This window comes from Zea mays, chromosome 10 (assembly GCF_902167145.1).
Source record: "Zea mays cultivar B73 chromosome 10, Zm-B73-REFERENCE-NAM-5.0, whole genome shotgun sequence".
In the NCBI taxonomy this organism is placed as follows: Eukaryota; Viridiplantae; Streptophyta; class Magnoliopsida; order Poales; family Poaceae; genus Zea; species Zea mays.
This window is the reverse complement of record NC_050105.1, coordinates 119,240,622-119,265,535: the sequence shown is the minus strand read 5'-3', so window position 1 is coordinate 119,265,535 and position 24,914 is coordinate 119,240,622. Positions and strand designations below refer to the sequence as shown.

The following is a 24,914-nucleotide window of genomic DNA, read 5'->3' as shown; positions in this document are numbered from 1 at the left end:
CCGGCGGTGGAATGAGTATCATGTCGTAGCTGCCGTCGAGGGACATGAACTCGAGACTCCCGAAACGGAGCACCGTCCCGGGTTGTAGAGGTTGCGGGAGACGGCCCATCTGGAGCTTGACAGGAAGCTGTTCGTCAACACGCAGTAGGCCCCTACCTGGCGCGCCAACTGTCGGCGTTTCGAGACCGGGGGGGTCCCTAAGCCGACGAGTGAATGTCATCGCGTGCCCCAGCCCAGATGGGTCGAGCGCGAGGGCGAGCGCGAAGGGGGGAAGCGAGGCGGCCGGAGACCGGCGTGAGAGAGGTGGAAATCCCGCGGCCTTCGTGTTCGTCCCGCGCCCAGGTCGGGTGCGCTTGCAGTAGGGGGTTACAAGCGTCCACGCGGGAGAGGGAGCGAGCGGCTTCAAGCGAGCGCCTGTCTCGTCCTCGTCCCCGCGCGGCCAACCCCCTCTAAGAGGGCCCTGGTCCTTCCTTTTATAGGCGTAAGGAGAGGATCCAGGTGTACAATGGGAGGTGTAGCAGAGTGCTACGTGTCTAGCGGAGGAGAGCTAGCGCCCTAAGTACATGCCGTCGTGGCAGCCGGAGAGATTTTGGCACCCAGCTGGTGTGATGTCGTGGCCGTCGGAGGAGTGCTGGAGCCTGGCGGAGGGACAGCTGTCGGGGCTGTCGAGTCCTTGCTGACGTCCTCTTGCTTCCGTAAGGGGGCTGAGAGCCGCCGTCATCACAGAGTATGCGGGGCGCCATCATTGCCCATCTGGCGGAGCGAGCCAGATGGGACGCCGGTCTTGTTCCCTACGGCCTGAGTCAGCTCGGGGTAGGGTGATGATGGCGCCTCCTGTTGACGTGGCTGGTCTGCGCCCTAGGTTGGGCGATGTGGAAGCTCCTCCGAAGCCGAGGTCGAGTCTGTCTTCCGTGGCCGAGGTCGAGTCCGAGCCCCTGGGTCGAGCGAGGCGGAGGCCATCGGCTGAGGCCAGGGCGGAGTCCGAGCCCTGGGGTCGGGCGGAGCGGAGTTCGTCGTCTTCTGGGGCTGAGCCCAAGTCCGAGCCCTGGGTCGGGCGGAGTGAAGTTCACCGTCTTCCGGGACTTAGCCCGAGTCTGAGCCCTGGGTCGGGCGGAGCGGAGTTCGCCGTCTTCCGGGACTTAGCCCGAGTCCGAGCCCTGGGTCGGGCGGAGCGGAGTTCGCCGTCTTCCGGGACTTAGCCCGAGTCCGAGCCCTGGGTCGGGCGGAGCGGAGTTCGCCGTCTTCTGGGACTTAGCCCGAGTCCGAGCCCTGGGTCGGGCGGAGCGGAGTTTCCTATGGTGCCTTCGGCCGGGCCTGACTGCCTGTCAATCTCACTCTGTCAAGTGGCACCGCAGTTGGAGTGGCGCAGGCGGCGCTGTCCTTCTGTCAGGCCGGTCAGTGGAGCGGCTAAGTGACGGCGGTCACTTCGGCTCTGCCGGCTGGGGGGCGCGCGTCAGGATAAAGGTGTCAGGCCACCTTTGCATTAAATGCTCCTGCGATTTGGTCGGTCGGTGCGGCGATTTGGTCAGGGTTGCTTCTTGGCGAAGACAGGGCCTCGGGCGAGCCGAAAATATATTCGCCGCTGGAGGGGGGCCTCGGGCGAGACGGAAATCCTTCGGGGTCGGCTGCCCTTGTCCGAGGCTAGGCTCGGGCGAGGCGTGATCGAGTCCCTCGAATGGACTGATCCCTGACTTAATCGCACCCATCAGGCCTTTGCAGCTTTATGCTGATGGGGGTTACCAGCTGAGAATTAGGAGCCTTGAGGGTACCCCTAATTATGGTCCCCGACACATTTGCTCCCCGTTCGCCTGATGTGCCTCTCCATCCGCGTCCTCCAGAAATCAATGAGTGGCACCAGCAGGCATATGGGGGTCCCTTTTATGTCTCCAGAAGATGAAGAATACTTTGATGATCGTGAGCAGTTTGCCCCGCCTCCCCACCAGGGGGATCCGGGTCAATCCTCTTCTCATCCTTCGCCCCAGGATCCTTCAGGAAGTGTTCCTCCCCCAGATCAGTCTGGGGAAGAACACTTTGCATCTCACCTGGCGCATCATTTCTTTGCTCCGCATCCTCCTCCTCAGTGGTGATCTTTGGATTGGTGGCTCTCTCCTTTTTTGGTTCTTGTTGCCAAAAAGGGGGAGAAGGATTCTCATCTTAGCAGCACCTTTAATTTATGTAATGAACACCTGGTTTGTAATAATTATTATTCGTCTGACTTGTGATGCATGTGGTGATGGCTTAGAGCCACAAATTTTTTTAATGATGTGATGTGATGACATTATTGTAATAGCCAGTAGTAACATTTCATATCTTATGCTATGCAATGATGGGCTTGTTTGTGTAATACTATTCTTTTTATCATCACATCCTATATAATTGTGTTGCATCCCTTAGTTTTTGTGTTTTGTGTTGGTTGTTCACTCTCTCTAAATATGTTGCAAATTGACATATCAAGTCAATATTAACATCACAAAACTCATGCACATATTTAGGGGGAGCTGCACATACACAAGTACTTTTATCTCGCAAGTGTTCTTACTTTTTAATTTTTATCTCTACTCTAGTTTGTTTTGGCATCAATCACCAAAAAGGGGGAGATTGTAAGTGCAATCAACCCTAATTGAGGGTTTTGGTGATTAAATGACAAAACAAACAGAGATTCTAACAAGTTTGCTCCTAGCATGTACACAGTAATTCTACAGACAGGAGAAGCACAGATCTTATGAGCATAAAAATATAAAGCACATCGGATTTAAATTCTACATCATATGGAGTGCTCCAAGTGCTTGGAAACAACGGCAGTGTTCTTTTTATAATTCTTGAGTTATAGGAATCACCGTTCAATTAAGAGGGATCCGCAATGGTTAAGTAAGTAATGCAATGAGCTAAGTTCAAAATCCTTCAAAGTCATCTTAGAGAACACTTTTCCAGATCATGAATGCCTTTGAGAAAAACCATTTTTACTTCCCACAAGAGTTCCACCTTTGTTCACTTCAAAATGTTCAAAACTTGCTTTTTAGCCTTTGAAACCGGTTCAACCGGTTTCTGGACTGTTCCTCTGCCATCCCTGCTCTGACCTGTCTGACAGTCACAGCTGTCAGAAAAATCGTTGCAGATATTTTTGTGAAACCGGTTCAACCGAAATTTTTCCCGGCTCAACCGGTTTTGGATCCGGTCGAGTCTCCGGCTGAGTAGGTTAGTGAACCGAGATCTTCCTAGTGGAAACCGGTTCAACAGGGTTTTCGACTCTTTTCTCCCAACAGCTGCCAGCTTTTGGGGGATCCTTTAAATACCCCCCACACTCTCTCTTCATTACTTCTGCTCTCTCCATGATTTCTCAGCTGACCAAACCCCAAACAAAGGCATTCAATTCTCATCTCACACCCGAAATCGCATCTCCTTCAATCGCTTGAAGGATCTTTGGTGTGAGGTGAAGTCGATCTAACGCGCTGTCAATTTCATCTTGATTCTCCCATTCTCTTTGTTCTTGAGCTCATTGCAAACTTGACCTTGTGCGGGTTTGTTACTCTTGGAGCCTTGTGTTCCTTGACGGTTAGAGGTTGCTTGGGAGTCTCCAAATTTGTGGACGACCCCAAGAAGTTTGTATTACCCGCTCTTTGAGCAAATTTGAGAAGAGATTGCCTTGACCTTTGTGGTTAGCTTGTGGAGGATTAGGGTTGGAAAAGACCCAGCCCTTTGTGGGCTCCTCAACGAGGAGTAGGACACCTTTGTGGTGGTTGCCGAACCTCGGGATAAATCGCTTGTTCTAGTGCTTTCTTGTTAAGTGCCTTAAATTGTTGGTTGGTTCATATTCATCTATTTGAGTGGATTTTCTTTAGGGCAAGTCATTAGCAAAATCTTTCACTACTTCGTAATATTTGTTTAACTGATTATTTAATCTAAGCTGAGCAGGTTCAAACTTGTTCAGTTGTAAACAAAATCAACTGAACCGGTTTGCACCAGTGCAACTTTAATTTGACCTATCTCGAAGTTTTTAGTGAAAAATTTCAGGTGTAGCCTATTCACCCCCCCTCTAGGCTACTTTCAATCACTTATATCAGTTAATCCTACTGTTGGGGGTATGCTTCGTAGCCGAAGATCCTAAAGAAAGAGAACACCTTCGGCAGATCCTATTAGGAGCAGCGCCGAAGCTATCACCTATAAAGCTTTGGCACAGTGACAGATCTCAAGACGAAGGGGTGAACCGATTTAATGATGAAATGACTTAAAGACCCCTGATGTTTTATGTCATTATTGTAATCGATTGTAAAGGGCATAAATGTAATTTTACACAGGCTGCGCCCTGTGCCTATAAATAGGTGAGCAGTACCCCTGTACTGTTCACGCAATCTGGTAATCGCTAACGCATTACGCTGGATTTATTGCTTTCTGCCAAGGCGAAGGTATAAATGTACCTAAATATTATGTTTTAATATTTAGGTTCATATTATAAAATATGTGAATAATGTTATCTATTCTTGGTACATCTATTCTTGGTTCATTAAATCCTTGGGGAGATAATGCTTCAGCGGACGAAGGGCATTAACATTTAACATTCTATGTTGCCTTGTTCTTAATTCATAGCATTTGAGAACAAGTCCCCAACACCTACCATTGTGCCCCTTGGATGTAGCAATGTCGAGAGATGTTTTTACCAGATAAGCAATGTCACGATACATGAAGACTGGAGGTTTGCAATGACCGAGCTGTAATCTCTCGTGGCAAAAAGTCGCTTGACACAGATGTCATTTGGATCAATGGGTATCTACGTTCTCTTTGTACCCATAATATTTGTTCTCTAGCTGCTCTGATGAGATTGGTGTATATTTACAATTGTTTCCTTTCTAATTTTCAAAATAGGTTTTCCTATCCTCCTCAATATTTTGAAAGAAGACCATGAGGATGTAGAGCTTCTGAGAGGTGCCCTGGAGACCTTTGAGTGCATTGACTCCTACTGAGACATCACAAGGGCCAAATACTCAGGTTCAACCAGCGTTAGTGAATTCTAATATGCTATCTCAAGAAACAGAGAATATTTCTCTTATTTTAATCTTATTGGTGAGTACTAATCTTTTGCCTTTACAAATGGTTTAAAGTGCTAGCTTGTGCAAATTGAATTCAACTAACAATTAATTAAATTGCTCACGTGCCTGCTTGTTTGCATTCATTTCCTCTTCAAGTCTCTCTCCCATTTCTTCCTCTTCCTGCTCGACCGCTATCTGGTTATGATGTGAACGAATCCCATCATGCAGCGAATCCTACAACAAGGATGTCCCCATCGTCCACGTCGACATGCACAACTATAGCCTTGATGAGAAGATTAGGAGGACGCTCGAGGCACATGTTGTCGAGAAGACCGAAGAGGTCCATGAGGTTTCTTTTGTAGGTATTTGGCCGAGGACTTTTTTTAGATCCTCCAACTTTGTATATTAAAAATGAGGTCTACAATATTTCTTTGCCCCAATCAATGCAACATGGTCCTCAAACATATGGTGATACATGTCATTTTCTTGTGTTTGACACATTAGTTTTAATTCCTTATGTGTGTTTATTTAATTTGTTCTTCAATTCAAAATGCAGGCTTTTCTTCACAAGCTGAATCCTTCTGCAAGGCCAGGGACAGAACATTTGCTATTGATTTATATTCGTCCTATATAAAATAGAAACTATCAGAATTTTCTCTATCAAATAGTTCTAAATGTCTTGTAGCACTAATTATAGAACCATGTAAAAAAGTTTCACTCTTTGAGCTTCTTGGGAATATTTTCATTTTTTCCTCTTTAGCCTTTAGTATGTAACTATGCACACTATCATTTGATGCTAATAGCTAAAAAAACTAAGTATTTTTCCATGCCATTTACTGGTTCAACCTCTTAACCCATATTTGTGTAATAATATACAAGGTGCAGGTGGAATCCTCGTGATAGATCCTCTTTTCCAGCGAGTACTTGTGAGTGAATGTAGAAGTCAAAAATACCTGTCATATTTGATGAGGTATTTTCAGGATTTTGGCGTCGTGGTGTGGAGATCATATTTGACAATACCTTTTCAGAGGATAAATATATACTACTATAGTAAGGCTGCAAGGGGGTAGCCTGCCTCCACTTGGTTCTACCTCGAGCCAATCTAAAAGGAACTTGTGGAACGCAGGGTTTACGATACTCCCTTTGAGTGTCCTTACCTCTTAAATATATGATATACTGTCACTACATAAGCACACATATTTCTTGTTTTTTAATCCATGGCGAACACTTGTATCCGGATCGTATTTATTATACAAGTATAATATCCATTTGAAGGAGAATAGGATCATGTGTCTTCTCTTAACAATATATCTTGCCAATTCATGCTTGTAATATGCAATTCGGTAGGTAACTTCTGTCAATACCACTTTCTAAGGATTAGAGCTTGATCTACTTATAACACATTTCCCCCTTATTCATCATCGTCCCTTTTCTATTTCAATGATTGCCTATAATCCTTTTCTGTCTCTACTCTTTATTATCCTTTCTTATCTATTGATATTATGAATACTCAGTTACTGTACAACATCTTCTTTGTTGATAAAAACATATGTGCAGACAGTTCTTTATGTAGAACATCTCTTAAGTAATTGCTTTCCTGCAGATATTTCATCACCGGCTCAATAGGATTTTACCTGAGGAACATTTTGCTTTAATTGGTTTGATCTGCCGTGGTTGCTGGTAATTTGATATGAGAAGGAGGCAACTAATCAACAATGTTGAGGGTGCAGGGCCACACCACACATATAGACTGCTTCAGTTTGTGTGTCAAATCTGTTTTCCATAAAGAAATTGTTTAAACAAAAGGATCACATCACAGAGAGGATGGGGCAGTGATGAGGCTTTCAGGTGGTGGGCATAGCTGCTTTCGGGATAGTGATGAGGCAAGATAAAGATTCAAACATAAGTTCTGGGAGAAGGCTGTGGAGATAGATGATCTATGTGGAAAGGATGGTGCATGGTGGGGTATTAAAGGTTGCATGCGAGACAATTTCAACCATAGCAATAAGGTCACCTCGCACAAAGAGCATTTTCAGAACAGTAGGCCCGTGAAATGTGTTGGATATGTATTGGGAGCTTCGTCCTGTTACCGGTTCATCCTTAACACACCTAACAAGGTATGACCTAGCACGTGCAGTTGACCCAATCATTGAAGATGGTCACTACACCTTGTTTCGAAGCCTAGCGAGATTTGACGCCTCAGTGTTCAATTGTTACACACATATGGTATTTGTGCAGATATCAGGTTTAATGTTGAGCACAGACAATGTTTAAAGATTTTCCGTGTTGAGTTTGTTTTGCTTTTGGCCAACTGTTGATAGTCTTTTTTTTGTACAAAAGTGATGCATTGTACTATCATATATAGAAGTCTGCATGATATTGATGGTTCTAATATAGTGGTGAAATAGGTAGATTAAAATAAAAAAAAATTATGTATGGCTAGGATCACAATGGATTACAAAACTTTTTCTTATAACAATATAATACACATTTGTATATAGGGTATTATTGTATTACATATACCCGTTGCAACACACGGGCACTCACCTAGTTTCTAGTGAAAACATGTGTCGCCCATGCAAAAATGAAACAATGTGAAGCATCCTTGCAAAAAATAGGAGACCACAAGAATCGAACTCGGGTGGGCATGATAGAGAGCAGCGCTGCTGACGAGTTGAAACTCAAAGATAATTTTTGCTGGTGCATTTAATTCAACGGTTTTTTTAAACTAGCATAATTCAATGGATGAGACAACGAAGGATATTTAATATTGGTACAATCGAAAATATGACTTCTAATTAACACTCCTTGGTATACTTGGTATACGTATTGATGTACAAAATGACTAGTATTTTAATACGGGAGGGAGTAGCACTACCAGCCAGCTCTGCGCGTCGCCAGGGGCGTAGTTACGTTCAATTGTCGGGGTCAACTGACCCAATGGCTTTTGAAAAATACAATGAAAAATCATTGGTAGCACTGCACATTAAGGGTGTGTTTGGTTCGATGTAAAAAAAAGATGGAAGGAGGCGGCTACGGTTTCTATAATATTTAAATAAGAGTCACGTGGGGACGAGGTAAACACCGAAGTAATTTTTGGTGACAGCGTTGTCTCAAAAAATCGAAGGGACAATGTCACCCCCGTCTCATGTAAACACCGGAGTAATTATCGATTTTTTAGGATCATACTATCACCAAAAATTAATTTGATGTTTATACATCTCAAACACTATAAAAAACTGTGCCCGCCCCTTACGTCCCTCGAACCAAACGCACTGCTTGTTTCGCCCCTGCGCGTCGCGACATGTTGGTGGTCAAACTGCAGTCATGGGCCTTCAACGGCGGAAGGAGCACACGGCATGCTTCCAAAAAAGGGTTTTGTTCCGTCTGAGGTTTCTTTTAGACGAGGAAGAGGAGTCCAAACGGGGAAGTCATGGCAGATGATGACAGACAGCCATGGCAGCGAGCGTGCGGCACACGATCGAATCCTTAGTCGCCAAGACAGCGTTTGCCCAAGTCGGTTCGCGGAATTTTTGTGGAGTTGTTTATTGTATCGCATTGTCATTAGCAGCTTCAAGAAGAGGATGGCGCGTTCTCGTCCGTGCCGCGTGCTGCTGCTGCGGCTCATCGCAGGCCTAATCCAAGTTCGCTTCCACGTGACAATCTTGCTTCCTCTGCCATTTTCTGAGCGAATAAGGTCAGTGGGATGCTATGCTATAAATCAGGGAGTCGCTCGTGATGCCATGCCATACGGCTTTACGCTGGGAAAGAAAGATCAATGCAGCAACAGACGGCGATGCCGACGCCGACGCCGACGCCGATGGGGTGGTCAGAGCAGTCGCTGGCGGCCGAGACGGCGGCGATCGTGTCCGCTCTCACGCACGTCGTCGCCAGCGGCCGCGGGCCGCCGCGCCAGGCGCCGGCGCTAGTCATGCCGTGGCACCGCGCGGACGGCAACGCCGTCCAGCACAGGCAGGTGGCTGGGGTGGCGGCGCAGGGCACGACGCCGGCGCCGGCGCCCGCAGCGGCGGGGCCCGCGCGGAAGTACCGCGGCGTCAGGCGGCGCCCGTGGGGGAAGTGGGCGGCGGAGATCCGGGACCCGCAGAAGGCGGCGCGGGTGTGGCTGGGCACCTTCCCCACCGCAGAGGACGCCGCGCGCGCCTACGACGCCGCCGCGCTCCGCTTCCGCGGCGGCCGCGCCAAGCTCAACTTCCCCGAGGACGCCGCCGCGCGCCGCGCCAGGGACGCCGAGGCGGCCTCCGCCGCGGCCAGGGCGGGGCCGCCCGCCGCGCTGCTCGACTCGCAGGCCGTCGGCGACGACATGGCCGATTACCTCGACTATTCGAGGATTCTCGAAGCCACCGAGCCCAGCGGCATCGTGGACGGGCTCTTTAGTGGCCACGGGAACGGACGCTTCCTCGGCTCCTGGAGCATTGGGACGTCGCCGCCGTCCTCGGGCTCCGGCGCTTCGCCTGCCTGTGCCGCCTCCACTCCTCTGTTTCAACAGACTGATGGCGGGAAGCAGAGCAGCAGTAATAGTGCCGCCTTTGGGGACTAGCTCACCATTTCTAGTTTCGTTTTCTTAGTAATAGTATACAAACTAAAAGAAACAACTAGTCGAGTTTAGGTGATTTGTAGCCTTTTGGCTACACTAGGTACTTCATTCATGATTGCAAACCGTGCTATCATAGGAATTTGTTATATTGATTTAATTAGGATGGTATGGTCCGAAGAACAATAATTCTTTCGTGTATGGTTATATTTAAAATTTGGAATAAAGATTTCTTACACTAGGTATATTGTCAACTAAAATTACTCGGTTGCAGAGGGTGGACCCAATAAATAAATATTTGTATTTGAATTAAAGTTACCACTTTAAATCAAGTTGTTCAAATGCTCCACCGAATTTAAGTACAATGATTCTAGGTGTACAAGACCTTGAATAGTGATGATCCGATGGTGTACCGGACCTTTATCAGACCGCTCGATCAGTAGCCATTCTAACCTATCAGAAAATAGTCATTGTGGTCTGACAGGTCTGGTGTGCCACCATTGCGCCATGCCCTCCAAACCAGAGAATGGTCTTTCTGCACAAGTGGTCCTGTGTGCCACCGGTGCGCCATGGCCTAAAAACATGAGAATAGCCTTTTTCCGTGCAAGTGGTCCTGTGTGCTATCCAACCTCTTTGTTTCGTTGAAACTGAGTGTTGGGGCATCCAAACTCTTTGTATGAGTCAATTAAGTTCCTAGGTGTGTTTACAACTTATCCAAAGTATAAAACCAGGCAAAAGTTCTTCTATTCCAAGTGTTATCCTTTTTGTGGTTGGTTTTGAGCTGTTTCTGACTTAGAACTGTATTGTGTAGACTTATGCACCTATGAAACAAAGACTAGGCAAACCAGTTAGTCAATAAGGTTGTGATGGTCATCAAACACCAAAATTAGTTAAAAAAATATGGTTAATTTCATTTTTATATATTTTAAAGAATGTATAAGTGGACTTATACTAAGGTGAATAGGTGATTCGGATGGTTAACACGACAAACAAGTTCATGTAAGAGTCCATAGCACAAGATAGAAGAAGCACATATAAAGACATGCAAAAAATAAAGAAAATGCATGATGTGGTAGTACTGTACATGTTCGATAATACACCAGATAAAAGCAACTACTAATATCGATATCATCTGAAGAATGATAATTGCAGGCAGGTGTGTACCGAATGCCATATATTGTATGTGTTCGATGATGCACCTCATACCACATTGGACGAGGTATTCAAGAGAGGCAAAATGAAGTCAACACAACCTCGTTAAGATAATCATCAAGGGAGTGAAAAAGCTTGACGAAAGAGCAACTATGGCTTGCTATGTGCGCCACAAAGAAGGTTATAAGTCCTATTAGTGCATAGAGAAGAATGAAGGAGAAAAATAAAAGGCAAATAAAAAAGCTCTCCAACACTTGCACTAACAAGGTGATTAACATTTTTGTTTGGGATTATGTTCCTAGGTCAGTGGAGGATATGTTTGACACATGGTTTGGGGTTAAATCATAGGCTGCTACTTTACATCTTTTCATGCTTGTTGGCCTAGTTTGGGCCCTCTAGTGCAATAGAAACAAGATGGTGATTGGAAATAAAGTTTCCTAACATCACTTCAACGATCATGTATGATGCTACCTCATTCTTGCAGAATTGGCGCGTGCTGCTTAGGTCGAACGATTGGACTTTGCTGGAAGAATCTCTAGAGCCAGTGAAGAGTTGGCTTCATAATCTCCAACGATGTCTTGCAAAGATCTCTATAGCCATCACCTCTAAAGATTGACATATCCCAAGAACCTCTTGCTGAGCATATTCTTTCTGTAACAATCTCTAGAATCTGAACCAGAATGTCCCCCTAAAAAGAACCCGCAAGATTGATGAAATTGGTTTAAAAGTAAAGGCCACATTATTGCGACAAAGCCAAATAGACCAAAACATTGCCGCCACCTAAGTAGGAGTTTTTTGTCCTATATGTTGTTCCCTTGTAAGCAACCCAATTCACAATTATATAATTAATACTACTGGTCTCTCTATTTGAAGAGCAAAGGAAATAATTCTCCAAATATTTCTAGCAATATAACAATAAAAAAATAGATGTTGAATAGTCTCATTTTGATTACAGAAACTATATTTCATACTATCTTTCCTACCGTGTTTAGCTAAGTTTTCTTTAGTGAGAGTAACACCCCTCTCTAAATACCATTAAAATTTTTTTAGAGGGAGTTTTAGTTTTGAAAGCAACATATTGCGATTTACGAGAGATTATCCATTAAAAGGCAGTACATTGTGCAAACTGAGTAAATTCCATTTTGTTAGCCCCCATAGGAATTTGTCTCTCGAATGACCTAAAGAAACATATGTCACTAAATTTAACAAATTATGCCACTCGGCCCGTTTTACTCTAATAATGGCTTTGCGAAAAGATAGGTTAGGTATATTTCCATTTATAACATCTTTGACTAAAGTGTTCTTTTTGCGCACAATATTAAAAAGGTTTGAAAAAAGACCTTAAGTCGTTTCTCTAGGATCCATTTGTTGACCCAGAACTGGTCGCTTGACTGTCGCCTATATGAAACTTCTCCCGACTCAAGAAATCCTCTTTAACATTCATAAGACCAGTCCAGAAATGTGTCTCCTGTTTTCCTCACAACTTAGTGGTTGGGACCCCCTAGATATTTATTTTCTAGAATTTGCTGCCAAATACACCCTCATTCAATAACTTAAAAAGAACCATTTGGAGTAAATAAATATTTTTAACGACTAGATTTGCTACCCCAATCCGCCTATTAGGCTGACAAATAATATTCCATTTTATGAGTTTATATTTGTTTTTGAAATGCCCATGTTGCTAAAAAACGGGAGTGTATGATGTCTAGTTTTTTTAACACCTCAATAGACACCTCAAAAAAGGATATCATGAAAAAGGGATGCTACTTAAAAGAGTACAAAGAATAGGGATGACAATGGGTACCCGAAATCTGAAACCTGATGGGTAAAAACCCTATTAGGGCACGAGTATGGCGGATTTTGATACCCATGTGTATTTTATTGGGTCATTTGTTATGCCCATCGGGTACGGTGGGCATGAGTATGTTCTCTGTTGCCTCATACCCGCTACCCGATGGGGAACCCGCTAATATATGACACGTGGGTCCGGATTTATATGTCTCATATAAAATGAATGCTATATTTTGTCCACAGTTTTGTAGAATCAATGCTATGTTTTGTGTGTTTTGAAGGCATGATATTGCCATTTAATGTTGAATATTGTTGAACCTGTGATAAAATTATGTTGGGTTCGATACATTTGTTATGCTGGTACTTATTTTTGCGATTCAAATGATCATGTCTATCGTAATGTTAATGAGTATGGGTACCCGATAGGTACCCGCTACCCATGGTGGGTATGGTATGGCGTAATTTTGTACCCATGATGGATAGTGGGTATGGGTATGGGTCAATTTTTTCCTAGTGGGTATGGGTATGGCTTCGTGTGTCCACTGGGTACCTTACCCACTGCCATCCCTAACAAAGAACACGAAGAAGGTTAGAATCACGAAGGCGAAATAATATCCGATAAATGTTGGGGATACATATCATAAGCTGCATCATATTAGATCATGGCACTAATTATTCTCTCGTTGCTTACACATGTAGTCAGCGGTGGCATAGACAATCGTCATCTGCTAGGACACCAACTGCTAGTGCTGCTTAACACTAACACAGAAAGCTGTTCGGCTGACTTATTTGGTGTGCTGTTGCTGCATACATGAAAAAGGTCCGTCTATCTAGGGTCTGTTTGATTGGGCTGTGGCCGTGAAAAAGATGACGTGGATTGTGAGCCATGGAAAAAGTTATTATGGGTTGTGAGCTGTTAAAAAGCTAAAAACCGTTTGTTGGAAACCACTAAAAGCTATTAAAATTTCTTCGATACATGTTTTCACAAATCCATCCGAAAGCCACTAAAAATAGGTTCAGTTGTACTTTCAGTTTTGCACTGCGAGAAAGTTATCTTTTAGAAAAAGCTGATTCCTAAATTTAATCTTTTGGTTTGGATTTTGGCTTTTAGGTGGCAAAAGCCAAAGCCAAACCAAACACTCCCATCCCACGAGACTTTTAATAGCTTTGTGATCTTCCTGAGACAGCACTCCTATCCCATGAGACCTTTGTAAAATGACATTATTTGTGAACGGAAGGAGTAGAATCAGCACTCCCATCCCATGAGACCTTTGTGATCTTCCTGAGACAGCAGAACGTTTTTGTGACCAACAGTAATGTGAAACAATGAAAACAGATGTTTTTGTGGCCTACAATTATGTGAAACAATAAAAAAAATGTCTAAGGCCAATCGGTGGCGGACATAGAACGAAAGTCGAGGTGGGGCAATTTGCAATAGAGAAATCACAAGAAAAAATGTTAAAATATAAGTGGTTTTTTGATAATAGCATAAAAATTAAGTTGTAATATCATTACAATTACAAAATAATGTGGATATCTGTCGGCGTTTCGAGACCGGGGGTCCCTCAGGCCGACGAGTGAGTGCCGCGTGCCCCAGCCCAGATGAGTCGAGCGCGTGGGCGAGCGCAAAGGGGGGAAAGGAGCGAGGAGGCCGGAGTCCGGCGCGAGAGAGATGGGAATCCCGCGGCCTTCGTGTTCGTCCCGCGCCCAGGTCGGGTGCGCTTGCAGTAGTGGATTTCAAGCGTCCACGCGGGTGAGGGAAGCGAGCGGCCCCAAGAGAGCGCCTGTCCCGTCCTCGTCCCGCGCGGCCAACCCCCTCTAAGAGGGCCCTGGTCCTTCCTTTTATAGACGCAAGGAGAGGATCCAGGTGTACAATGGGGGTGTAGCAGAGTGCTACGTGTCTAGCGAGGGAGAGCTAGTGCCCTGAGTACATGCCAATGTGGCAGCCGGAGAGATCTTGGAACCCAACTAGTGTGGCGTCGTGGCCGTCGGAGGAGCGGTGGAGCCTGGCGGAGGGACAGCTGTCGGAGCGGTCGAGTCCTTGCTGACGTCCCCCTGCTTCCGTAAGGGAGCTGAGAGCCGCCGTCGTCACAGGGCTAGCGGGGCGCCATCATTGCCTATCTGGCGGAGCTAGCCAGATGGAACACCGGTCTTGTTCTCTGCGGCCCGAGTCGGCTCGGGGTAGGGTGATGATGGCGCTTCCTGTTGACGTGGCGGCCTGTGCCCTAGGTCGGGCGACGTGGAGGCTCCTCCGAAGCCGAGGTCGAGTCTGTCTTCCACGGCCGAGGCCGAGTCCGAGCCCCTGGGTCGGGCGAGGCGGAGGTCGTCGGCAGAGGCCAGGGCGGTGTCCGAGCCCTGGGGTCGGGCGAAGCGGAGTTCGTCGTCTTCCAGGTCTTAGCCCGAGTCCGAGCCCCTGGGTCGGGCGAAGCGGAGTTCGCCGTCTTCCGGGTCTTAGCCCGAGTCCGAGCCCTGGGTCGGGCGGAGCGAAGTTCGCCGTCTTCCGGGGCTGAGCCCGAGTCCGAGCCCTGGGTCGGGCGGAGCGGAGTTCGCCGTCTTCCGGGGCTGAGCCCGAGTCCGAGCCCTGGGTCGGGCGGAGCGGAGTTCGCCGTCTTCCGGGGCTGAGCCCGAGTCCGAGCCCTGGGTCGGGCGGAGCGGAGTTCGCCGTCTTCCGGGGCTGAGCCCGAGTCCGAGCCCTGGGTCGGGCGGAGCTTCCTATGGTGCCTTTGGCAAGGCCTGGCTCCCTGTCAGCATCACTCTGTCAAGTGGCGCTGCAGTCGGAGTGGCGCAGGCGGCGCCGTCCTTCTGTCAGACCAGTCAGTGGAGCGGCGAAGTGACGGCGGTCACTTCGGCTCTGCCGGAGGGCGTGTGTCAGGATAAAGGTGTCAGGCCGCCTTTGCGTTAAATGCTCCTGCGATTTGGTCGGTCGGTGCGGCGATTTAGTCAGGGTTGCTTCTCAGCGAAGGCAGGGCCTCGGGCGAGCCGAAGGTGTGTCCGCCGTTTGAGGGGGGCCTCGGGCGAGACGGAAATCCTTCGGGCACTACTAGAAATATGCTTATTTAAGACGCACATTTTTAGACAGATACAGGTGTATTTTATAGAAGCGTCTTTTATCATATGGTGATGAATAAGGTAAGACAGTTTGTTGGAGATCCGTCTTTAATAAAGAAGTGTTTTGAGATGGTTACATTGTAAGAAATGTCTTATGTTGATTTAAGACGGATTGTTATTGAAAACCATCTTAAATAAATATACTTTTTGATTCATTATGATTTTAAGAATTGTCTTAGATTTTGGTTAGTATATTAGACACTTCTACATATGAAACCATCTCAAATAAAGATATTATTAGAGTCATCTAGGGTATAAGAACCGACTTAGATGTTAGTGGGTATACTAGGCACTTCTAAATACGAAACCATCTTAGTATGATATTTCTGATAAGTCGTATTGTGAAAAAAAACATAGTGAATAGTGAATTCGACTTAGTTTGATGATATATATGATATAAATGTAAACTTATCTGTAACACCCCATGTGTTTATCGTCGGCTCGACCACGAGTGCGGACTTTAACACGTGATAGCGGTGAATAAAATGGACACTAAATTTTGATCATCTTCGTCTATCATGATTTTGATATCGTGTCTGTCTCCATTTGTTTAAATTGTCCTAATTTATTTTGCAAAAAATTCAGACTTTAGTAATCTTCCGAAACATCAGATCCAATATCGTTTGGGTTGAGCCATCGACGTCTTGCCCAAACTCTAATCTTTGAAATCAAATTTGGTTTCTTAAAATTCGTTTGAAATTCTTTCACGCTTGCGTTGCCCATGTCTATCTGTGGTCAGACATCATGACACGTGTGGCGGGTGCAAATCCGTGTCTGGACAGCACGCAGCCTCTCGCCCACGTGAATGTTGCGTGACGTCGCTTCAGAAAGGATCACAATTTCGATGCCACATTGATCTCTCATATTTATTTCACGAAATGTCGAATTTGTGTCTGATTAAAATTTATCGATTAAGCGGATAAGAATTTGGAACCTCGACCCACTCTTGTAATTTTTGATCTGAGTAAAGTTTATTAGAAGCTCGGCGACAAGTGTGTTGATACGAGATTAAACTAGACCGAGAAAATTGGAGTCGAGAGCGTGTATTCGCAATTAATCAGTTTCCCCATTCATTAAGGCGAAGAAATTAAATATGTTCCTCAGTAGATACATTTTTGTCCAATTTCAAACTTAAGCAAACGTTGTCTAAATACAATCACCCATATAATTTTGGTCCGACTAAATTAGACCACGTCTAAATCCTAATACCAGAACTCGGATTTTTGAAATTTGCTTCTGCCAATATAAATGAGATTCAGATAAATTCAATTTGGTTTCGATTAAATCAAAGCCTATCACAAGTACCGTCGACCCGTATCGTTGTGATCTGATCCACTTATACCCTGTTCAAACCTAATTTTAGAGCTCGGGTTTGTATTCTTTTGTTGAAGAAAATAGGAGAAAGATCTAATTTCTCTTTTACTAATCACCAGCCCTATCTCCAGCCGCTTGGGGCTTCTAGCCTTTTCTGTAGCCGGCATTGTCCTCTCAAGAATGGATCGCATAACTCCTTAATAGCCTTATCCTGGTGTAAATCGCTCAACAGGAGATTCTCTCCCCATCCTTATCCTTTCAGCCGCCATGGAGCCCAGTTTTCCTCCCCCACACGTGAGATCCCTTCACCAGCATCTCTCTTCCTCAAGCGCCATCCCTGGCTTCTCCCATGCTGAGCGTCTCCAATGCCCAAACCTCCATGGTCGACGTCGCCCTGCTTAGGTCCAACCAGCTCCCCTTCCTGTTGTTGTGTCCAGCCGATGCCCCTCCCTCCATCTTCCTCTCTGCAGCAACCCTACCATGGTTGTGGCCCTGCTTCCATGGTGAGCTCGCCACAGCCCCAACATCGGTCGTGCTGTCGCCCTCACGTCCAACTCCTCCATCCCCCTGGTTCCCTCCCTGCTCCGACCAGGTTTGCCAGGTCTGACCGTTCTACTCGTCGCGCCCTCCCCATGCCAGCACGCGAGCGCCCCCTCCCGTCCCTGCTCCTCTCCATCGACACCCAGGCCGATGCCGAGCTCCCAGCCCCTCCCGATGGCATGGTCAATCATCTAGGTATCGTTCCTTTTCGGACCTCCTCTGCTTGGTCCCTAGCTCCACGCCGATGTTTGCTCAGGTCACATCCGTGTCGTGTTTTGCTCTATTCGTTTCCCATCCGGCGCTCGTGCTTAATTATTAATTGTGTATATGTGTGCATTTTTGGTGAAGAATTGAAATCCCCATGTTTGAGCAAGGAAGTAATTAAAGAAGTGAGGTCATGTGATGCTCGCCAGGTATTCGGTGGGACGCCTGAGCCATGGGATTGACGTCGTTCTTGTGTATTCGGAATTGATTGAGGTTGATGTGCTCTGGGATAACCTCATGATCCGTAGCAGTGCTTGCGTGCTAGTCCATTGAGTTATACAGGGAAGGATTCTTTCCTCTCTTTTCTTTGTAGATATTGTGGTGGTATTAAGTATTTGTAGTGCTTATATTAGATGATCGTTGAAGTGTCTCGCCATAAAGTGTTTGTTTAGTTGTCCCATTATTTATAATGATATGACCAAGTCTAGGTTTTATAGGTTCGATGTTATGATTGTGGTGAACTAAAATTGCGTAGGATGAGTTCAGAATTTTTATCGGCTATCTGACGGGTCCTATCAGTGTTGATGTGTTGATTGTGTTTATATGTGAAGTTTAGGTCTAAAATTATGAGTTTATTTGAAATGATTTTGTGCACGATTATGAGGTGGACTAGTACATATATGTGATTAAGTGGGTGATTTTAGATCTACTTTAATATAAGGTATTAGCATATTTGAAGTATTAGGCACATGAAAATTTTAGAAGTTAACTAGGAGTTAAATTAGGATTCTTGCTGTTGGGACTGCATGACCAGTTTTAGTTAGGCAACTAGTTGATGAGGTAAATCTTGTACAACATTGCATAAGTGCTCACTTTATTCATGGGTACAACATTCACCACATTATCTTACACTTAGTTGTAGGCCACTTTAGGAATGTATTTTCTATGAGTAACAGTTTTTCTTTTATAAGTAGAGTTGGTATATTCATACATGAGTATGGAGCAAACAATTACTTCAGGCGCACAATACAGAATTGTTTCTCATATCATGTGATGGACCTGCAAATTCAGTGTGCGGCAGTGCGTGGGCGCGTAGGCGAGCAAATGCGTGGTGCTGCAGGAGTTGAAGTTGTAGTCCTTCATTAGATAGACTTCTTGCACAGTGAGGGCAGCATGCTGGTGGATTTCAGAGAGACTGGAGAAAGCTTCATGTCGCTTCTAGACGAATGATGGAATGAGCAGCGAAGGTACCTATCTTTTGCCTGCTCCGTTTTCTTTTTGGGCTCAAATAAATGCACATAGTATTTTGCTATTTTATTTATTTCTAGACATGATTGTGTGGCCTGCTGAACTTGACAGAATGAGCAGCAGATGTGTTAGAACTTGTAGGTTATATGTTCAGGGTTGGATGGTGAAACCATTAGGGCGATATAGCTCGACTTTGAAGTCGCGAGGTAGAGTGACGTGGCTGACCCTACCTTGGATTGGGAGTTTGGGACAGAAGGCCTTTGTCGTTGTTGGAAATGCAAAACACAAACATTTTGCAATGCACATATTTAAGTTTGGCACACTTATATGGCTACTAAGATAGTGTTTGTTGATGTAGTTAGTTATACTGTTGTTTTGTAAAATACAAATTAATTGTGAATAGCCAACCTTTCTTAAAACATGTAGTTGTTGCCATAGCTTTGTATGGCTGTGCCCCTTTCTTTTCTGTCATACATGATAGTGTTACCTTTTTGCCAATCGGAGTTGAAAACGTTGGGGGTAATATATTAGGACAATTTTTATCTAACTGTTATTCTATATGGTAGCTTCTGTAGTGTGCTATTTATTCAATATTGTAGTGAAATGTTTGAGTTGCTAATAACAATCATATGTAGTTCTGGTGCTAATTTCTCTTCTATTGTTCAGGTTACTGAAGAAAACCTCGCAGCACTATTTATAAATTGCAGACAGGTACAAATTTATGGGACAGTTGTAAACCCTCTTACATGTATTTAGTTCCCCATTTGATTTTGATCCAACTATGCATAATCTTGGATATGCTCTCTGAAGGTTGTGGACTGTCGCATGTGTGGGGACCCAAATTCAGTCCTTAGGTTTGCTTTCATAGAGTTCACTGATGAGGGTAATATATCCATATACAACCATGTTTCAGTTTGCTTACTCTGTGTAATGGATCTACTGTTTATGGGGTGAAAAACATCGATGTCCTAGAGGGTGCAAGGGCTGCTCTGAATCTGTCAAGAACCGTGCTTGGATATTATCCTGTCAATGTTCTGCCGTCAAAAACTGCCATTGCACCAGTCAACAAAACATTCCTACCCAGGGTATGCAAACCTTTCGGAACCAACATGCTTGTCTTAAGTTCATGGCTCAATGTTCATGCTCTATATGATATGGTCTCTAAGAAAGTTGGTCGATTTTCTGTGCTCTACAGTCTAACGATGAACATGAAATGTGTGCAAGGACTATCTACTGCACAAATTAACATTGACAAGAAGGTTTGGTACCTGCACTCATGCTACTACCACTAGGTATTCATTCTGTCATGGTTTTGTTTTAATACACGCAGGTCACTCAAGCAGATCTAAAGTTATTCTTTGAGTCCATATGTGGTGAGGTTGGTCGTTCTTTACTCCAAACACAATCTCCCTTCTGTATAGCTAAAAGTTTGCAGAAATGGCACCATCAAGATCGATCTGGAGACCAACAAGATCATGGACTTCATCAAGTTTGACGTCGGCAACGTGGTCATGATGACCGGCGGGAGGAACACCGGGCATGTAGGAGTGATCAAGAACAGGGAGAAGCACAAGGGCAGCTTCGAGACCATCCACGTGCTACTTGGAGCTTTTTGCTATGTCTAGTTTTCTCCTATTTGTTGTACAGGAAAACATAGAATGGAATTCAAATTTGGTGGCCGCAAAATGTGCAGACTTTAATTCATATAAAGTTAGGCTTAACATTAGTGCAAACAGTTGTATTTTAGTTTAGATTTAGAGTACACTTATGTATGTGTTGTTTGACAATGCTTATTTATGATATATTCAATGGTACTTATTTATATTATATTAATTATAATGTTGTTCAATATATGTGTATGTATATTTCTCTTTCAAATTATTATAACGTGATATCTGAAAAAATGATTATAAATTGAAGAATGTACTGTCGTGTAAGTCATTTCGTTTAAATCTTAATAAGATGGTCACCAAAATGTCTAATATCAGTCTCCTAAATAAGACGGTTTCTAAAACGTCCATTATTAGTCACCTAAATAAGATGGTTTTCCTATTGTAATCGTCTATTATTGTAGGATATTCGAGACAGTTTGATAAATACTTTATGACTTATAATGTTTGTATTCTCTACGGTTCTTTAGAAGCGGTGTCTTAAACAAAAACCTAATTCAAGACGGTTTATCGGACAAAATGACTTAAACAAATACCTTTTTCAGACGGTTATAAATTAAAAATTGTGTTATATAATATCTTTTAAGACGGTTTATAACCATCTTAAATGTGGGACATCTTTTATGACTCCATCAAATTTGGACACTTCATAAGCGTCTTAAGAACTGAAAATTAACAGGCTCATATAACATGTTTTGTAGTAGTGGGGGTCGGCTGCCCTTGTCCGAGGCTAGGCTCGGGCGAGGCGTGATCGAGTCGCTCGAATGGACTGATCCCTGACTTAATCGCACCCATCAGGCCTTTGCAGCTTTATGCTGATGGGGGTTACCAGCTGAGAATTAGGAGTCTTGAGGGTACCCCTAATTATGGTCCCCGACAGTAGCCCCCGAGCCTCGAAGGGAGTGTTAGCACTCGCTTGGAGGCTTTCGTCGCACTTTTTTGCAAGGGGACCAGCCTTTCTCGGTTGCATTTTGTTCCGGTGGGTGCGCGCGAGCGCACCCGCCGGGTGTAGCCCCCGAGGCCTCGGAGGAGTGGTTTCACTCCTTCGAGGTCTTAATGCCTTGCGTAATGCTTCGGCTGGTCTGGTTGTTCCCTCATGCGAGCTGGCCGTAGCCCGGGTGTACGGTCGGGGCCCAAGTTCTCGGGCTGGTATGTTGATGCTGTCAACGGTTTGGTCGGAGCCGGGTTTGCGAGAGCAGCCCCCGAGCCTCTGCACAGGGCAAGAGGGCGATCAGGGACAGACTCGGCTTTTTTACATACGCCCCTGCGTCGCCTTTCCGCAAGGAGGAGGGGGGGAGAGCGCCATGTTACCCTCGATGGGCGCAGAACATGGTGTCTCCGGTGAGCTGCAAGCGGGTAATCCGAGTGGACGTCCGTGCCCCGTTCGTTAGGGGTCGGCTAGGGGCCCAGAGGCACGCCCAAAAGTACCTGCGGGTGATCTGCCGGACCCGGTCCCCTGGCGACGGGGTCCGAGGGCTCGATGCCTCCCTCCGATGGGATTCCGTTACAAGATCGCTCCCGCTGGTCTCGGAAATGTCCTAGGGTACCTCGGGAGCCCAGCCCGAGCCTTGGTTATCTATCGAACGTACCCCTGGTCATCCCTCGCTCGGCGTCTGAGGCGGCTGTGAACCCTTCGGGGGCCAGCCTTCGAACCCCTGATCAGTAATGGGCACGGAGCCCGAGTGGCCTGAGGCGGCCGTGGAACCCTTCGGGGGGCCGGCCTTCGAACCTCTGACCAGTAGTGGGTGTAGGGCCCACGCGATCTGAGGCGGCTGTTGAACCCTTTGGGGGGCCAGCCTTCGAACCTCTGATCAGTAAGGAGGCCCGGAGCCTGGTTCCTTCACGGGGAAGGATCCTTTTCGGGGTATCCCCCTTTCTCGGTCCCTGTCGCAAGAGATAGAGAAAGAGGAAAAAAGGAAAAAGGATACGAAACCGAACGACGCGGCGTACCTTTTTTGGCGCGGTTGTTTCGGCGAAGGCGAAGCGTCGCCCGCTGCTCCTGCCAGAAGCGCCGCCTGTCCAGCCGTGGAGTTAATGCGACGGGGCGAGTAGTTGGCGGGGCAGCCGTTGCGCGTGCGCGAGCCGTTCGAGGAACGGATCACGGGCGCGTTGTCTTCACGCCGTGAGAGGGGGTTCTCTTGCTACCCCCGGATGGGACGTGAGCTTGGCTGACGACGTGACCGCTGCTCCCGCGCGCCTGCCACCGTCATTACTGCCGGCCCACTTTTGGCCGCGTTGGCCGCCGCGTCAGGCTGGCGCTGCTGGGTCGCGCGCTGGGTCGCCTCGAGTCGAAGTATTGGTTCCGCAATCGAGGAGGCGCGGTGGTGGCGCAGGCGGTGCAGTTGCTTGCATGCAGCATCCGGCGCGCCGGTTGCGCGACGCGTGGGCCTAGGCCTCCATGCTGGCGTGTCGGGAGTCGGAGAAGCGCGTCCACTTGGCGCGGTTGCATGCCGCCTGCATGGCTGCCCGCCCCTTTCGCCCGTTGGTCTGGGCAAAAGTGGAGGGTCACTTGTAACCGCTGGGCGGTTGCGTGCACCACGCGCGGCGGTTTGGCTTCTTCTGCTCGGAGCCGGTCTGCATGACATGCGGGACCCAGCCCCCGCGCCGCAGGGGAGGGCTTTGGAGCGTGTTGGAGAAGACTCAGCCCGTGACAGTTGGGGGTGCAAGCAGGGAGAGTTGCCTTTAAAAGGAGGGTGACCCCTTTAGAAAGGCGACCGTGTCTTCTCGCCCCCTTATGCGCCGCGCCTTTCCACCTTCCAAGCCCTCGGATGGGGGGAACCCGCCGTCTTTTCGCCTCATCGTTGGAGGAACGCAACTCCGTGGGAGTTGGTACCTTTCAGCCATCGTTCGGCTTCAAGGATTTTCATCATGCAGCCCGGCCGCACCCCTCCACCGGCGGTCACCCAAGATGGTGACCTCCAGCTTGATGGTGGGGGAAAGCGAGCCGGGCTGCGGCCTCTGCCCCTCCCTCAGCCTCAAGGATTTTCATCACTAGTGCTGGGGAGGGGAGTGTGCCGAGTTGGGGTCGGCCCCTGCGTGGGCGGTGGCCCGCTCCTTCCCTCAGTGATCGGGGGGAAGGGCGGGAGTCGTCCGTGGCGCTGACAGCTGCACCGTGCCCGGCTCGCTGAGCCGAGCGACTTCGGAGCCGCTTCCGGTGCCGCCTCCCGCCACGGCAGCTGGAAGAGGTTCCGCTGCCGACGAGTTTGCCGGCGCCACCCGCGGACCGACCTCCAATTCTGCGGCCTTCTGCCCGTCCTTGCCTCTCGAGTTTGGCATGGGTGGGGGCCTTCTGGCAGCAGCATCCGCCCTGAGGTCATCGCTGCTGCTGTTCGGCCCCCCGGGACGGAAGTCTTCATCGTCGCCGCTGCTGGGGCGGGCGACGACAAGCCGTTCGTCGGTCTTCTGTTGCTCCGCAGGCCTTTCCCCCGTGGAGTGGGGTTGTTCGTACCTGCGGAGGGGGAACCGGAGTTCCGTTTGTAATGGCACTCCGAATGCCAGTCTTTTTGTTCATTACGGCTTTCAGGGCCTGAACATGTATGTAATTTTGGCACGGAGCCGTGTTTTTTCCTCATTTTTGAGCGCTAAGACTCGTCTGCTGATTATCTGAATCGCTTCACCAAGCATGAGTCGCCCCGTGTCAAGGTGACGAGTGAGGTATCCGTATCCCGGAGGCGTAGGAGTCCCTCGGCTCGGTCGGCCTTGCTGTCCGAGGCTCCTCTAGCTTAGTTAAAGGGACCCCTCGGCCGCTCCTCGATGAGCCGAGGCCAGGGGTAGCGATATCAGCATGAACAGAGGCGGAGTTGGCTCGAAAATGAAACCTGGTTGGCCGGAGCCTAGCCGGGTTGTCCGTCAGCGGGATCGATGCCGGAGTTGATCAGCCGAGGCCTCGGACCAGGCTGGCGCCCTTGGAAGATGGTTGGTCGAGGCCCCAGGGGTAACCGGCCGAGCCACCTGCTCGGGCCGGATTCCCGGAGAAGTCCCTGGCAGCGATTGCCCGGGCGTGGTGATGTCGTCGTCCTTCGGAGCGGAGATCCTCGGACCGCGTCGCCGTCCGAGGCTAGGTCGGGCCTCGCCGAAGGTGTCGTCGATGCCGAGGGTGTTGCTGCCCCCTTCCAGCGTCAAGACCCGAGCCTGCAGGGTCAAAGTGTCTTGTAGCGTGTGCCTTCTGCGGCCGCCGAGGCCAGAACACACACCCTCGCTGCGTTGTAAAGCTGCGTCTCTTTTCCTCTTGTTTCGAGTATCTGGACTTTTTGTCGGTAACAGGGATGTTTGTGTGAGTGGGAGTTGCTTCTCGCGGAAGGTGATGAGTGA

General features: G+C 47.4%; 1 protein-coding gene, 1 long non-coding RNA gene and 1 pseudogene across 2 annotated transcripts; all 3 read left to right on the top strand.

Annotated features, from left to right (window-relative positions):
- The window catches only part of LOC103642748 (golgin candidate 6-like), a 57,898-nt pseudogene extending 52,664 nt beyond the window's left edge, over positions 1–5,234 (top strand).
- A 3,280-nt stretch (positions 5,235–8,514) lies between these two features.
- On the top strand, positions 8,515–9,817 carry LOC103642747 (ethylene-responsive transcription factor RAP2-6). The gene has a single exon (XM_008665944.4). The coding sequence runs from the start codon at positions 8,803–8,805 to the stop codon at positions 9,580–9,582; it is 780 nt and encodes a 259-aa protein (XP_008664166.2). The 5' UTR covers positions 8,515–8,802; the 3' UTR covers positions 9,583–9,817.
- A 7,306-nt stretch (positions 9,818–17,123) lies between these two features.
- LOC118473587 (uncharacterized) lies at positions 17,124–20,720 on the top strand. Its single transcript, XR_004853267.1, has 4 exons — positions 17,124–18,932; positions 19,600–19,816; positions 19,906–20,192; positions 20,264–20,720. It is a non-coding gene; the product is annotated as an uncharacterized lncRNA (long non-coding RNA).
- The last annotated feature ends 4,194 nt before the right edge of the window (positions 20,721–24,914 follow it).